The 16,100-nt window shown below is 44.0% G+C and overlaps 1 protein-coding gene across 1 annotated transcript in view; it reads left to right on the top strand.

The window, feature by feature from the left end:
- OTOL1 (otolin 1) overlaps nt 1-16,100 on the top strand; it is a gene marked incomplete at its 3' end in the record, with an annotated part of 132,243 nt that overhangs the window by 93,847 nt on the left and 22,296 nt on the right. The window contains exon 6 of the mRNA XM_082250836.1: nt 729-818. Coding sequence (XP_082106962.1) covers nt 729-818 — 90 coding nt within the window. The remainder of the gene's footprint in view (nt 1-728; nt 819-16,100) is intronic.

A 16,100-nucleotide genomic window follows, 5' to 3' on the forward strand; every position in this document is an offset into this window, starting at 1 on the left:
TAGTGTAGTGGGCAGTGTAGTGTAGTGGGCAGGTAGGAATCAGGTAGGTCAGTGTAAGGGTCAGTGTCGTGGACAGGTAGGTCAGTATAGTGGCCAGTACAGGAATCAGGTATGTTAGCGTAGTAGACTGGTAGGTCAGTATAGGAATCAGTCTAGTCAGTACTATTGTAGGAAGGGACTCAGGGAGTGCTAAAAGTCTGCAGGTTAGGGGGTGCAAATTACTTTCCTTGCCCCGGGCGCTGACAACCCACGCTACGCCACTGAGTTTAACAACTTGCCCAAACATGCATCATTTCTGTTTATAATGAGTATATGAACATGAATGCCCATCTAAGCTTGTGAATCACAAGGGATATGGGATGTCATTTTGGTCTAGAATTAATGGGATCTCATTTACTACATCTATATCTTTTCTCTCTCCCTGTTACTTTCTCAAAGAAAAAGTCAAATTATAGTGAGGCTAAAGTATTCTGAAAGCTATGTTCTTCAAGGTGACTACCATTTATTTCATGAAAGGTGATTTTGACTATGTATTGATTTCAGTCCTCTGGATCAAATAACATTAATGATTCTTGCAAGCTGCCTGAACATTTTCTATCAGTGTAAAGCGCTATGTTAATTTTGATCCAGGATGGTACTTCATTGAATTGTTGGTGTCAAGAAAATAAATTACACTTTCTTTGATGAATAAAGCCTATCAGATATAGTTAACAAACTTCATTTTGCAGGTCCTAAAGGAGAAACGGGAGATATAGGACTACCAGGGCCACATGGAGCTATCGGTCCCCCTGGTCCAAAAGGCTATAAAGGAGATAAGGGTCTGTATAAATGATTGAATATTGATTTTATGTGTGATGCTTGAGGGAAACAAAACATAAAACACATAACTAACAAAAGAGTTTTACAGCATGATGCAATGCCACCATGTGCAGATATGTTTCTGTGGCATTCATTTGAAGGACAAAAACATTTAGTACAGTAGCTCCAATTGCACTACTGTGCTTGTTACAGTTTTAAGATCGTGGAATATAGGGCAATAGCTAAAGCTGAAGTGAAGTGTACTAGGAATAAAATTGGGGGGTCAACAGCAGTGAAGAACTTAATAAACAAGCAAAAAGTAGGGGGAGCACACCCTGAACATGTATTTCTAAAGCTGGTGCAGCTATGAACCAAGCGACATGCATATTAAAAAAGAATAGTGCACACATGCAAAAGATGTTTTACATTTATTACATTTAGTACATTTGTTACATTTGTTATGTATTCGGTCTGACCAGACTTCTGAGGTTGAGCATCTCCACCCCCACCCCCCACACACACCTGTACTCTATCAGTGTCCACTATCAAGTAGATATAGGAGGAGTCCCTTGTAGTGCAGTAGTACATCTCTCCCAGCAAGGTGTTGTAGAGAGGCTGGATCCATCCTTTTTTTATGGATAGTGTAGGACCCACTGACAATGGGGTACTTTGACGCAGTGGTGGGCTTGAGCACGATATGGCCATATGGTGGGACCAAATCCCCATTTTTATTTATGGATTGTCTTCATATTTGATAGTCATTTCTTTTGCATGTGTGTACTATTCTTTTTTAATAAGCAGTGAAGAACTGCAGGCACCTTGTGGCCACTTTCTTAATTATCAAATATACTCCTGTCCCTGTGGAGCCCATTGGATCCTGAGCTCTAATCGTACAGAGGAACTTCTCAGGGGTGCTCAACCTTTTGAAGAGCATGGGCCTCTTAAGAGATTTGGTAACCTGTTGCAGGTCACATTGAACTTTGGGGTTTTGCCATCCCCCAAACTGCAAATGTAAACAAGCCCTTACTGTCCTGACCCCCTATAAGGCTGCTTTCACACTGATACGCTGTGGTTTACCCACAACGGGGGTGCATAGACTTCTATTACATCTTACAACTGTGGTGTCCTTTCAGAAAGTGCACCAAAACTACTGAATTCAGTTGTTTTGGTGCACTTTTGTAAGGGATGTCAGGTACCCCATAAAAAAAAAAAAAACACACATTTCCGTTTCATGGCATTTCTATTAAACCACCAGTAGATGGCAGCACAAAGCACAAACTTCAACTGCAGTAAGGCATGGGAGGAACTAAAAAGTTAGACCTTTTGTTCCTGGGGGAACAGAATATCAGTTGCTGTGTCCACCAGACTAAAAGGTTATACCTCATGTCCTTATCATTGCAGGTAAGAAGGAGTATATTTAGGGCTATAAACAGGGTGAAATTGATTTAATTTACATCTCTGTGATCAGTAAAGGCTCCTGTCACTACTGTGTGATTAAATAACACTGCACAAATGTTAGTGGATCACACTGTCACATCATATGACTACAGTGTACCAGAAATGTGGTTATTATAGTGTTATGTTGTTATATCTTTTATTAGATTGTATTATGAGACCACTGTGATACAGGAGGAGTAACAACATATGAGCACATGTTTAATTGGTTATTATTTTCTATGAGGATGTTATTCCTGTATATGAGAATGTTGATATTATTATATATATATAGTTATGTAATAGTATGTATGAACAGAATAGCAGTTGCTGTGCTGTGTCCCTCAGACTAAAAAGTCATACCTCATGTCCTTATCATTGCAGAAACGTTCTCAATAAAAATAATTCTGGTTTCACCCATTCCGATCCCTTCGCACATTGGAATTATTGATCATACTTTCAGCATATGTGCAACACTTTCAGAAAGTGTGCCAAACCCACAGAATATAATAGAAATCTATGGCTCAGTGCAGCTAACTCACAGGAAAACTGCAGATGCACTGCTCTTCACCTTCAGATCAGTGTGAAAGCAGCATAAGGCCTCTTTCAGCTGCTGCTGGCATCGCTGTCTAGGCTATTAGAAAGGATTAGAGGTGGAGTGTACTTGGTATCCCTCCACCTAGGACAGGAACTGGCTCTACAGTGGAAGCATCTGCTTATGCGGCTCCTGCTCCCTCCACGGCCGCCTGCTCCCTCTGCTGTAGGGTCACTGCACTCTGATGCTCTGGGATGGACGGTGGGTCTGCAAGCCCAGATTGCGATTAACAGGTTGAGCTTTCAAGGATTGAGTTTGCAGGCCACACCAGAGGACTCCACGGGCACAGCACCCCTGATGTAAGCTATTAAATGACAGGAGGTGGGACTTAAGTTTAATGTGGGAGAAATAAGGAGCAAGAGATTTAAGGGGTACTGCGATAGTGCAGGGATTGATGTAAAGACTAACACAGGTCTTACACCTCAACAAACTAAAACTTCTATTAAAAGCAGGAGCAGGGATGTAATGGAAGCAATGAATGGGGTTTCTCTAAAACAGTTAGTAAAAAGCCCAACCCGAGGTGACCGTATTCTAGACTTAGTACTGAAAAATGGGGATTGTCTGTCTGATGTTGAGGTGGGAGAGAATTTGGGTTCTAGTGATCACTTCATTTTTAGGATTTCTGGAGACAGAGGTAGTAGAGGAATTTGCTCGGTTAAAGCTTGATAAAGCAATGGGCTCTTATGGTATTCATCCCAGAGTTCTAAGAGAACTTTGAGATATAGTTGTTGGACCATTAACCAATCTTTTTAATCAATCTCTTCTAACAGGAGAAGTTCCCCATGACTGGCGGACAGCTAATATTTTACCTATATATAGGGCAGCAAAGTAGAAGCTTGCAATTATAAGCCAGTGAGTTTAACAACAGTTGTAGTGAAGTTAATGAAATCACTCCTGAAAAGAAAGATTATTAATTACTTACAAATACATAACTTGCTGGACCTAAAGCTGCATGGCTTTACTGAGGGCAGATCATGCGTGACCAATCTGATTTAATTTTATGACTACATTACCAATGTTTTGATTTCAGCAAGGCATTTGATACAGTTCAACATAATGATCTAATACAAAAGTTGTGCAAGCTAGGACTTAACCCTTGGGTGGTGGTTCAGTCGATATGCAGTTGGCTAAAGGATAGATACCAGAGGGTGGTTGTAAATGGAGTTTACACAGAACAGAGAGCAGTCACTAGTGGTGTACCAGAAGGCTCTGTACTGGATCCTTTTCTATTTAATCTATATGTAAGTGATATAACTAAAGGTTTGTTGGGCAAGGTATGTCTTTTTGCTGATGACATAAAGGTGTGTAGTAGGGTTAATATCCCTGGAGGTGTCTGTAACATAGAACATGATCTGGCATTTCTGGAAGATTGGTCAAAGCATGGAAACTGTAGTTCAATGTTTCTAAACGTAAAATAATGCACCTAGGAAAAAAAGAATCCCCTGAGAGGGTACAACATTGGGGGTACAGTGTTGACCAGTGCTATAGAAAAAAAAAAGATTTGAGGGTACTTATTTCAGATGATTGGAAAATGAGCAAACAGTGTGACAAGGCAGTGGGAAAAGCAAATATAATTCCAGGATGCATCACTAGAGGGATCACCAGCAGAAGGAGGTTCTGATTCCTCTATATAGATCTTTGGTGAGACCTCATTTAGAACACTGTGTTCAGTTCTTGAGACCTCACTTACACAAAGATTTTGATTATAGAATAAGTCCAGAGATGAGTAACAAAAATGTTGAAAGGTTTGTGAAATAAAACACATCAAGAGCGACTTCAGGAAGTTAATATGTACAGTTTGGAGGAAAGAAGGTAAAAGGGAGACATGATTGAAACCTTTATATACATCCTGATCCTGGTAAACAGGGTTCAGGAGGGAATTTTTTCAATATGAAACCAAAACCAAGAACACAGGGAGATGACTTCAAACTAACTGGAGGAAAGTTCAAAACTAATCTTAGAAAGTATTATTATTCAATACTCATTTCTAAAGCTTTTTTTGGGAAAAAAAAAGAAAGTATTATTTTACTGAAAGGGTAGTTGATTCTTTGAATAAAATACCAGCAGAGGCAGTGAGACAGTAAATAGCTTCAAAGATGCTTGGGACAAACATAGATTTATAGTCGAACAATAAAGTTAACAAAAAGAACAAAACAAAAATGGGCAGACCCGATGGACTACTTGGTCTTTTTCTTTGTTTTTATGTTTCAACACTTGTACCTTTGGTACTTTTTGTAAATCATGTTTACTTCATTTTTTCCCCAGTGCTAGAATGATGCTGTATACTTACTGCTTGTAGTAGATGCAGTCACAGAAGTCACTGAGCTCTATGAAGAATTGAGCTACAGGCATACAATGACATCCTATTAGAGGCAATACTCTTTTGGGAACAGGTCGCTTTATATAAATGATAAGTGGTGATGATCACCTAGGACAAAATTTAAAATAAAACACCTTAGCAGTAGGGATGATCGAACTTTTGAAAAGTTCGGTTCGACCAGAACACCCGAATTTCCTGGAACTTCTGAAATCAAAAAACACAATTTTGAAGCCCTAAACCCCAATAAATGCCCCTAAAAAGTGCCTAGGGTTCTGGGTCATGCCTCAGGGACTATGAATCAGGCAAAAAAAATTCTTAAAAATTGTCGTTTTTGATAGAGAGACAATTATTGAAAAAAATATTGGAAAAAAAAAAGAGATTTCTTTGGATTTAGTGTCTGGGTGGTCTAAAAAGTGTACCTGTGAAGTTTCAGCTCTGTAGCATGTCCAGAACCAGAAAAAAAAACAGATTATTTTTCTTCGAATTTCAGTAGCGCAGGGATGATGTTACCCTCCTGGGCGTTTTTGTTTCAGGCGTTTTTCAGGCGTTTTTGGGGCGTTTTATTGAACTTCTGTATAGGGGTATATATATATATATATATATATATATATATATATATATATATATATATATGTGTATGTATATAAATATATATATATATATATATATATATATATATATATATATATATGTATACACACACATATATATATATATATATATATATATATATATATATATATATATATATATATATATATATATATGTATACCCCTAACCCAGAATCTGCATAGTGGGGCCACCCTGACATGACAGAGTCAGTTCACCCTAAACTACACTACGGTCACCCTGACATGGCAGAGTCCGTTCACCCTAAACTACACTACGGTCACCCTGACATGGCAGAGTCCGTTCACCCTAAACTACACTACGGTCACCCTGACATGGCAGAATCAGTTCACCCTAAACTATACTACGGTCACCCTGACATGGCAGAGTCAGTTCACCCTAAACTACACTACGGTCACCCTGACATGGCAGAGTCAGTTCACCCTAAACTACACTACGGTCACCCTGACATGGCGGAGTCAGTTCACCCTAAACTACACTATGGTCACCCTGACATGGCAGAGTCCGTTCACCCTAAACTACACTACGGTCACCCTGACATGGCAGAATCAGTTCACCCTAAACTATACTACGGTCACCCTGACATGGCAGAGTCAGGTCACCTAAACTACACTACGGTCACCCTGACTTGGCAAAGTCAGGTACCCTAAACTACACTACGGTCACCCTGACACTTAAAGCTATCCCTACAAAAACTAGATTTTTGAATCTAACTATAGTGGTATATAGTACCCTAACTTCACTGCATATCCCTTTCCTCACACTAATAATTGCAAAATGACACTGGAGCTTTACAAGCAGCAGGAGAGACACAAATGCTTCCAATCTCTTCCACAGCTTCTGTATTACAGTGCTAGAGGTTTGGCGGGGCTATGTTATATACTGGGGGGGTATGGGGGGTATATTCACTCCTGATTGGCCTCTGGACCCTGTAGTCACTCCAATCACATTCCTAGCAGACTCCTGCCCCCTCAATTGGCTTTTACTGATGTTTCTGGGCCAATCATGGGCTTTTAAAGCCCAGTTCCTGTCCCATTGCATTTTGGGCGGTTCTGGTGGCCGAATTCCGAACTTTTACCGCAAAAAGTTCGGAATTCGGCCGAATTTCGAACACCCAATGTTCGGGTCGAACCGATGGTCGACCCGAACCGTTCGATCATCCCTACTTTACAGTGTAAACATTATAAAAAGAAAAAATTCGATGTACCTCATACTGGATAAACTATGCTTTAGGGGTGCTTGATTGAATTACATGACTGTAATTTTCAATTATGTAATTTTCAAACTTTTCTATAAGTTTCAGATGCTACCAGTATATCTACCGCAGACTTATTTTAGAAAATTAAATATAATGATAACACAATTTATATGGCAGATTAAGAAACCAAGAATACAATTCTCAGTACTAAGTAGAGAGTAGGGATGATCGAACGGTTCGGGTCGACCATCGGTTCGACCCGAACATTGGATGTTCGATATTCGGCCGAATACCGAACTTTTTGCGGCAAAAGTTCGGTATTCGGCCACCAGAACCGCCCAAAATGCACTGGGACAGGAACTGGGCTTTAAAAGCCCGTGATTGGCCCAGAAACGTCTGCAAAAGCCAATGAGGGGGCAGGAGTCTCCTAGGAACGTGATTGGAGTGACTACGGGGACCAGAGGCCAATCAGGAGTGAATACGCCCCACACTATATAAGATGGCCCCGCCTAACCCCTAGCACAGTTATCCAGAGCCTGTTGAAGAGAGTTGAAGCAGTTCTGTCTGACTCCTGCTTGCTACACTACATTTCCTACATATCGAGTGGTTCTAAAGCTCCATATAGCAGAATTGTATTTAGCTTACAGCCAGTGTAGTTAGATACAGCGATTGTGCTGGTTCTTAGAGTTTAAAAAAAAAAAAAAAAAAAAAAAAAAAAACTTAAGGGACAGTGTCAGTCTTCTGCTGTATGGAGCTTTCTATTTAGTGGAAAGGGATATCTAGTGTAGTTAGGGAACTTTGTACTACATTAGTTAGATTTGAAAATTTAGTTTCTGTAGGGAAAGTGTGAGGGTTCTGTTTAGTGAGCACGTGGCACAGTGCTGCTGTATCACAGCAGGTATACGTGCTTGCTAGGCAGCAAAATACAGTGACAACTTAACGCCTGTTGTTCAAAGCGTTAGGTGCACTGTACAAAAGCCTTTGCAACTGTGCGTGACACGCAACTGCTGTGCTGTATCCAGCGACAACTGTGGGTCGCATAGCAGTGTGCGTTTTTCACCGCACACAGTTGCCAACGCATCAGTGACAACCTAACGCCTGTTGTTCAAAGCGTTAGGTCCACTGTGCAAAAGGCTTTGCTACTGTGCGTGAACCGCAACTGCTGTGCTGTATCCAGCGACAACTGTGGGTCGCATAGCAGTGTGCGTTTTTCACCGCACACAGTTGCCAACGCATCAGTGACAACTTAACGCCTGTTGTTCAAAGCGTTAGGTGCACTGTACAAAAGCCTTTGCAACTGTGCGTGACACGCAACTGCTGTGCTGTATCCAGCGACAACTGTGGGTCGCATAGCAGTGTGCGTTTTTCACCGCACACAGTTGCCAACGCATCAGTGACAACCTAACGCCTGTTGTTCAAAGCGTTAGGTCCACTGTGCAAAAGGCTTTGCTACTGTGCGTGAACCGCAACTGCTGTGCTGTATCCAGCGACAACTGTGGGTCGCATAGCAGTGTGCGTTTTTCACCGCACACAGTTGCCAACGCATCAGTGACAACTTAACGCCTGTTGTTCAAAGCGTTAGGTGCACTGTACAAAAGCCTTTGCAACTGTGCGTGACACGCAACTGCTGTGCTGTATCCAGCGACAACTGTGGGTCGCATAGCAGTGTGCGTTTTTCACCGCACACAGTTGCCAACGCATCAGTGACAACCTAACGCCTGTTGTTCAAAGCGTTAGGTCCACTGTGCAAAAGGCTTTGCTACTGTGCGTGAACCGCAACTGCTGTGCTGTATCCAGCGACAACTGTGGGTCGCATAGCAGTGTGCGTTTTTCACCGCACACAGTTGCCAACGCATCATTGAGAAATATGCCTGGTAGACCAAGAAAAGGCATACGTGGCCCTGCTGCGGAAAGGGGCACAGCTTCTAGGGTGTCTAGAGGCAGGGGTGGACGTGGTGGTCAGTCCTCAGCCAGGCCACCATTTGGATTGTTCTCCGGCAGTGGCCAAGCTATACGTCCACAGTATGTACAGGAGGTGGTGGACTATATGAACAAACCCTCATCATCGGCATCATCTGCAACTACAGTGACCCAGGCAGAGAAAAGTGGTCAGTCTTCTGCAGTTGTCAGAACAAATACAGATGAGTCCATGTCCACCTCATGTCCTCCCTTAGACCCAATTTCAGACATGGCAGAGGAGTCAGCTGAGCTGTTTGACCACAGTGTCGGCCATCTACTCCAGCCTGATGCTCAGTCCTTTATGGAGTCTGATGTTGGGTCTGAGTTTGAGGAGGAGGCAGAGCAAACAAGAGGGGAGAGCAGACGGCCCGCTCCATCTAAGGCCGCACCTGTTGTCTCCCAGGCCAGGCCTGATGCTCAGTCTTTGATAGAATCAGATGTTGGGTCTGAGGTTGAGGAGGAGGCAGAGCAAACAAGAGGGGAGAGCAGACGGCCCGCTCCATCTAAGGCCGCACCTGTTGTCTCCCAGGCCAGGCCTGATGCTCAGTCTTTGATGGAGTCAGATGTTGGGTCTGAGGTTGAGGAGGAGGCAGAGCAAGCAAGAGGGGAGAGCAGACGGCCTACTCCATCTAAGGCCGCACCTGTTGTCTCCCGGGCCACTATACACACCTCATCTTGCTGGGCCTTTTTTGAGACATCCCATGCAGATAAAACAGTTGCGATCTGCAAGATTTGTAAGAAGGGTATAAAACGTGGCAAAAATGTCAACCACCTGGGTACAAGCTGCCTAAACAGGCATTTGACAACCCACCACTCGGCCCGTTGGCAGGAGCATTTAAAGAACCCACAAAAGGGCCAAAGATTGGTCAGTCGGCCTCCTAGTTCTCCTCGCGCTCCTCCTCATGCTCCATCTGCTCCACCTGCTCCACCTGCACATCAGTCTGTTCCTGGCCCTGCTATAGTCACTCGTCACCTGTTGGCAGCCTCCACTGGCAGGGATGATGATATAGCAGGCAGTGTCGCATCTACCTCCAGCACACCACCAGCTGTATCATCTAGACGCCAAATTTCGATTCCACACATGCTGGAACGAAAAAAAATGTATACTCCCCGCCACCCACATGCCCAGCGTCTAAACAGTAGTTTGGCTAAACTACTGGCTCTGCAACTATTACCATTTAACCTGGTAGAGTCTGCTCCCTTCCGTGACTTCGCAAAATGTGCAGTTCCACAGTGGCAGGTGCCAAGTCGGCATTACTTTTCCCGTAAGGCCCTGCCATCCCTATACCAACATGTGGAAGGCAATGTAGTGTCATCCCTGGCCAAGTCAGTCAGCCGTAAGATACACTTGACGGCTGACACTTGGTCAAGCAAACATGGGCAGGGACGGTACATTTCTGTCACTGCTCACTGGGTGACACTGCTTGCCAGTGGAAGGGATTGTAGCCAGGGCTCGGTGCTGCAGCCAGTGTTGCCCCCACGTCTGCAAACAGCTGGTGGTGTCGCTGATCCGGGTAGATCGATCACTTCTACCCCCTCCTGCTCCTCCTCCTCTACCTCCTCCATGCCCTCCTCTGCAGAATGGTCCTTTGAATATGATGAGATACCACGTAAACGTTCAAAGGGCTATTCTATGTCTCAGGCCAAAAGGTGTCACGCAGTGCTGCAGCTTGTGTGTCTAGGGGACAGGCAGCACACTGCCCCTCAGATTCTTGGGGCTCTGCAGGCACAGGCCCAGAGGTGGTTGACACCACGCCAGCTGCAGCCAGGGATGGTGGTTACTGATAATGGGTCAAACCTCCTGGCCGCCCTTCGTCAGGGAAAGTTAACCCATGTGCCATGCCTGGCGCATGTCCTGAATCTCGTGGTACAGCGGTTTTTGAACTCGTACCCGGGAATGCAGGATGTGCTAAGGATGGCAAGAAGGGTGTGCAGTCACTTCAGGCGGTCGTACAGTGCCACTGCACGTTTGGCCGAAGTGCAGCGCGAGTTTCACCTGCCGGTACACCGCCTCATCTGTGACATGCCCACCCGCTGGAACTCCACCTTGGCTATGCTGCAGCGCCTGTACACGCAGCAGAGGGCCCTCAATGAATACCTATGCGAGTACGGCACCAGCACTGGCTCTGCGCGCCTGGGCTTCTTTTCACCACGGCAGTGGCTTTTGATTAAGGATGCATGCGCTGTCCTCTCGCCATTTGAGGAGGCCACAAGGATGGTCAGCCGGGACAGCGCATGCATCAGTGACACCCTACCGGTACTGTTTTTGTTGGAGCACACTCTGCGTGGCATTATGGACAGGGCACTGGAGGCAGAGCAGCAGGAGGAAGAGGAGGACTTCCTTGCCTCTCAAGGCCCCCTTTATCCTGAGAATCCTGACCCCATTATGCCTAGCTCCCAGAGGCCCGAGCAGGATCCAGGGGTGGAAGAGGAGGAGGAGGACGATTCTGCGGGAACTTTTGCAGGGTTTGAGGAGGAGGAGGAGGAAGACATGCGGCAATCTGCAAGGCCTAGTTTGACTCCCTCGGGACACTTTGGAGTAGTACGTGGCTGGGAGGAGGAGGAGCCCGTTGAAGATAATGTCGTTATGAGTGACCCCGAGGAGTCAGCTTCTCAGGCCTTCGCTAATTTGCGACGCATGGGAAACATCATGCTCCAGAGCCTGCGAAAGGACCCCAGAATCAAGGCCATTAAAGAGACTAACCACTATTGGTTGGCCACCCTACTTGACCCCCGGTACAAGTGTAAAGTCTCGGAGCTTTTCCCATCCACCCATAGAGTCCACAGGATCAAATCCCTTGAGGACAGTCTCAAGAGGAATCTGGTGAACATGTTCCCCGACTCCCGTAGGGTGCAGGGGCGGGGACAACCTACCATGGATTCTACTGGTGGTCACGAGAGGAGCGTTGGAGAAGGCGTGCGGTTGACGGATGCCTTTCGGTCTTTTTTTAGTCCTCACCGCCCAGGCCTCTCAGCTGCCACATCGCATCGACACCGTCTGCATCACATGGTGGACGATTACGTGAGGGCACAAAGTGACACAGAGGGCTTTTCATGTGACGAATCCGATCCACTGGCATACTGGGTCTTAAGATTAGACCACTGGCCAGAACTGGCCCAGTATGCCATGGAGTTGTTGGCCTGCCCTGCTTCCAGTGTCCTATCGGAACGGGCATTCAGCGCAGCAGGAGGATTCGTCACAGACCATCGAACTAGACTCTCCACCGACTCAGTCGACCGTTTGACATTCATTAAGATGAATCAGTCGTGGATATCAAGCTTTGATGCACCTGATGCAGACCTTGTAGACTAGGCTATCGTTGTGATGTGGCAGTTGAGCCTCAGTTTAAGCCTGGACCATGGTGCCACCCTCAAACCCTCCTCTCATTCTCTTTACGTTCACAGAACCTCATTTTGGTTATGACAAAAACGACAATGTTTGCGCACCTGTTCCACAGGTGCACACCTTTACAATTTTTGGGCCTCCTTCAACACCAGCTCTTTGGGGTTAAGGTGGGGAGGCTATGCTAAAACAAAAACGACAATGTTTGCGCACCTGTTCCACAGGTGCACACCTTTACAATTTTTGGGCCTCCTTCAACACCAGCTCTTTGGGGTTAAGGTGGGGAGGCTATGCTAAAACAAAAACGACAATGTTTGCGCACCTGTTCCACAGGTGCACACCTTTACAATTTTTGGGCCTCCTTCAACACCAGCTCTTTGGGGTTAAGGTGGGGAGGCTATGCTAAAACAAAAACTACAATGTTTGCGCACCTGTTCCACAGGTGCACACCTTTACAATTTTTGGGCCTCCTTCAACGCCAGCTCTTTGGGGTTAAGGTGGGGAGGCTATGCTAAAACAAAAACGACAATGTTTGCGCACCTGTTCCACAGGTGCACACCTTTACAATTTTTGGGCCTCCTTCAACACCAGCTCTTTGGGGTTAAGGTGGGGAGGCTATGCTAAACAAAAACTACCATGTTTGCGAACCTGTTCCACAGGTGCACACCTTTACAATTTTTGGGCCTCCTTCAACACTTTGGGGTTGAGGTGGGGAGGCTATGCTAAAACAAAAACGACAATGTTTGCGCACCTGTTCCACAGGTGCACACCTTTACAATTTTTGGGCCTCCTTCAACACCAGCTCTTTGGGGTTAAGGTGGGGAGGCTATGCTAAAACAAAAACTACAATGTTTGCGCACCTGTTCCACAGGTGCACACCTTTACAATTTTTGGGCCTCCTTCAACGCCAGCTCTTTGGGGTTAAGGTGGGGAGGCTATGCTAAAACAAAAACTACAATGTTTGCGCACCTGTTCCACAGGTGCACACCTTTACAATTTTTGGGCCTCCTTCAACACCAGCTCTTTGGGGTTAAGGTGGGGAGGCTATGCTAAACAAAAACTACCATGTTTGCGAACCTGTTCCACAGGTGCACACCTTTACAATTTTTGGGCCTCCTTCAAAGCCAGCTCTTTGGAGTTATGGTGGGGAGGCTCCGCCAACACCAAAACTACCATGTTTGCGCACCTGTTCCACAGGTGCACACCTTCATAATTTTTACGCCTTCTTCAACACCAGCTCTTTGGGCTTACAGTGGTATGGCTCCGCCAACACCCAAACAACAATTTTTGCGCACCTGTCACACAGATGCATATCATTGTAATTTTTTTCCTTACAAAGGCAATTATTGCTTTCATTACCAGCACTTTCATAGGGATATGGTGTCAAGGCATCGTCCGCACCACCAAATGCCCAATTTTTAAGCATCCTTTACTTCTATTCAAAGTCAAGAGACAACAGTATTCATCCAAAACATCTCTAATCTTGTTCACTCTGCACTACATTGTGGCCCCTACCCCTAACCCTCAATGTATCCGTGCATATATGTCTGTTTCTTGTGAGATTTCAAGTTAAAGTGCACCAAACACCATTTTACATGAAATAAAGTGCAATCACATACATCTTTGGACTTCTTGAAACATTTGGTAATAAAAGCCCCATTGTGGAAATACACCCGTTAATTATATGCACATTTAAAGAGACAGCACCTTTTTCCAAAAAAACCTCTAATCTTGTTCCCAGTGCACTGCATTATGTCCCCATCATACACATTGGCTGAGCCGTTGATTAGGAGCAAAAGAAAGGTGCGGTTAAGCAAAAAAGTCATTTTTGAAGGTTTGGTATGCTGTAATTCTGGTTCTGGACATGCTACAGAGCTGAAACTTCACAGGTACAACTTTTAGACCCCCCAGACACTAACTCCAAAGAAATCTCTTTTTTTTTTTTTTTTTAATTTTTTCAATAATTGGCTATCTATCAAAAACGACAATTTTTAAGAACTTTTTTTTGTGTGATTAATAGTCCCTGGGGCATGACCCAGAACCCTAGGCACTTTTTAGGGGCATTTATTGGGTTTTAGGGCTTAAAAATTGTGTTTTTTGATTACAGAAGTTCGGGTCCCATTGATTTCAATGGGGTTCTGAAATCCGAACCGAACTTTCGTGAAGTTCGGGTGTTCTGGTCGAACCGAACTTTTCAAAAGTTCGATCATCCCTAGTAGAGAGAAGACAAAAGGGAGTTTAGCTGCTCCGGATATTAAAAGGTATTACAATGCTGTGGTACTAGCACAAATGGTGGAGTGGACAAATATAAAAAGTTAAAAGGAAAATGGGTAAAAATTGAATATGTGTGAGTAAAACACGGTTAAGCAATAATATTTGGGTACCACAAAAATATTGAATGTAGTGATGATAGAATGTAGAAATCATACATAGTACATTGAGGAGATAATATCTCGTGAACAGAAGAGGAATGTGTAAACAGTGGGGTCCTACATGTTTCGCCAGATAACTAGCTTCTTCAGGGACCACATGATGTTTCACCTCTTAACACAATTCTATGCATTAACAGAAAAAAAGGGGAGATATTAGTTTATTCCTAATTCAATAAATATGTTTTTATACAAATGAGTCTTATCTGTCTGCGCCAACCCCATTCACCTTAAAAGTCCCAAATTGGGTGTTTCACGAACTGCCACTCAGTTCAGTGAACAAGCCCCTTTTTCTTTTTGGTTTCAATATATGAGGGATGTGGTGATAATGGTTGGCCATGTTACCCCGCTGCACATCATCCAAAACTTTTTGTAGAATGTAGAAATGTTAGATGTAGATGCACATGAGTTGACTAAGAATGTGTTTAGGGTATGGGATTTAATTTATAAACAAATAAAATGGGAATACAATTCGCCTTTAATTTCACTCATGGGGAAAATTATTTTTTACCTGGTAATTGGGCACAATTTGGAGAATGGTTAATAGATAAAAATACACAGATTTAAGATATAATGAAAAAAGGAAAGATATGTCCATACCAGGAATAGAAACACAAAAAGGAATTGATGATATTAAATGAATGGCGGTACTCCCAGTTAAGAAACTTTGTGACAACTTTACCCCAGCCGATTAGATCAGAGAAGGATTTTTCTTCATTGAAACGCCTGTGTACTTTGCAGACGGCCTTAAAACATGGAACCGTGAATACCGCCATTCATTAATATTTGGGAAAAAGAGTTGGGATCACGTTTAGAGGAGCAACAAATAAATAAAGTACTGAGAGCGGACAGCAGTGGATATAAACATGGTAAAGATTAATTATAAATGTCTCTCTAGATGGTATATAACGCCTTCAAGGTGCATAAATATCAGCCAGAGAAACCTGCAGCGTGTTGGAGACTGTGTAATATAGAGGGTACTATGGCACACATATTGTGAAAATGTCCAAAGATAAGGGACTATTGGCAGAAGGTGAGACAGTATATAGGGGAAATCACGGCTATGGATATGATTGACGCACCATGGGTCTGCCTGTTCCATAACACAAAAAATACAATGAAACAATATAAGAACACAGTAGTACCTTATTTATAAATGCAGCAAAAGGGGCAATACCAAAAAAGTGGTCAAACCCTGAAAGCCCTACGATGAGGGACTGGTTCAAAAGAGTAGACTATATCTACAAAATTGAATATTTGAGCAGTAGTGGAGAAGATCAAATAGAGAAATTCTCCACAACATGGGAAAAATGGGTAGAATTTAAGAAAACAAGGAAATATGGGGAGATATGGAGTAAACGGAAGGGGAAGGAAAGGGGATAGAGAGAAGGCG

The sequence above is a fragment of the Pelophylax lessonae genome (assembly GCF_965119305.1).
Source record: "Pelophylax lessonae genome assembly, chromosome: 3".
Taxonomy (NCBI): domain Eukaryota; kingdom Metazoa; phylum Chordata; class Amphibia; order Anura; family Ranidae; genus Pelophylax; species Pelophylax lessonae.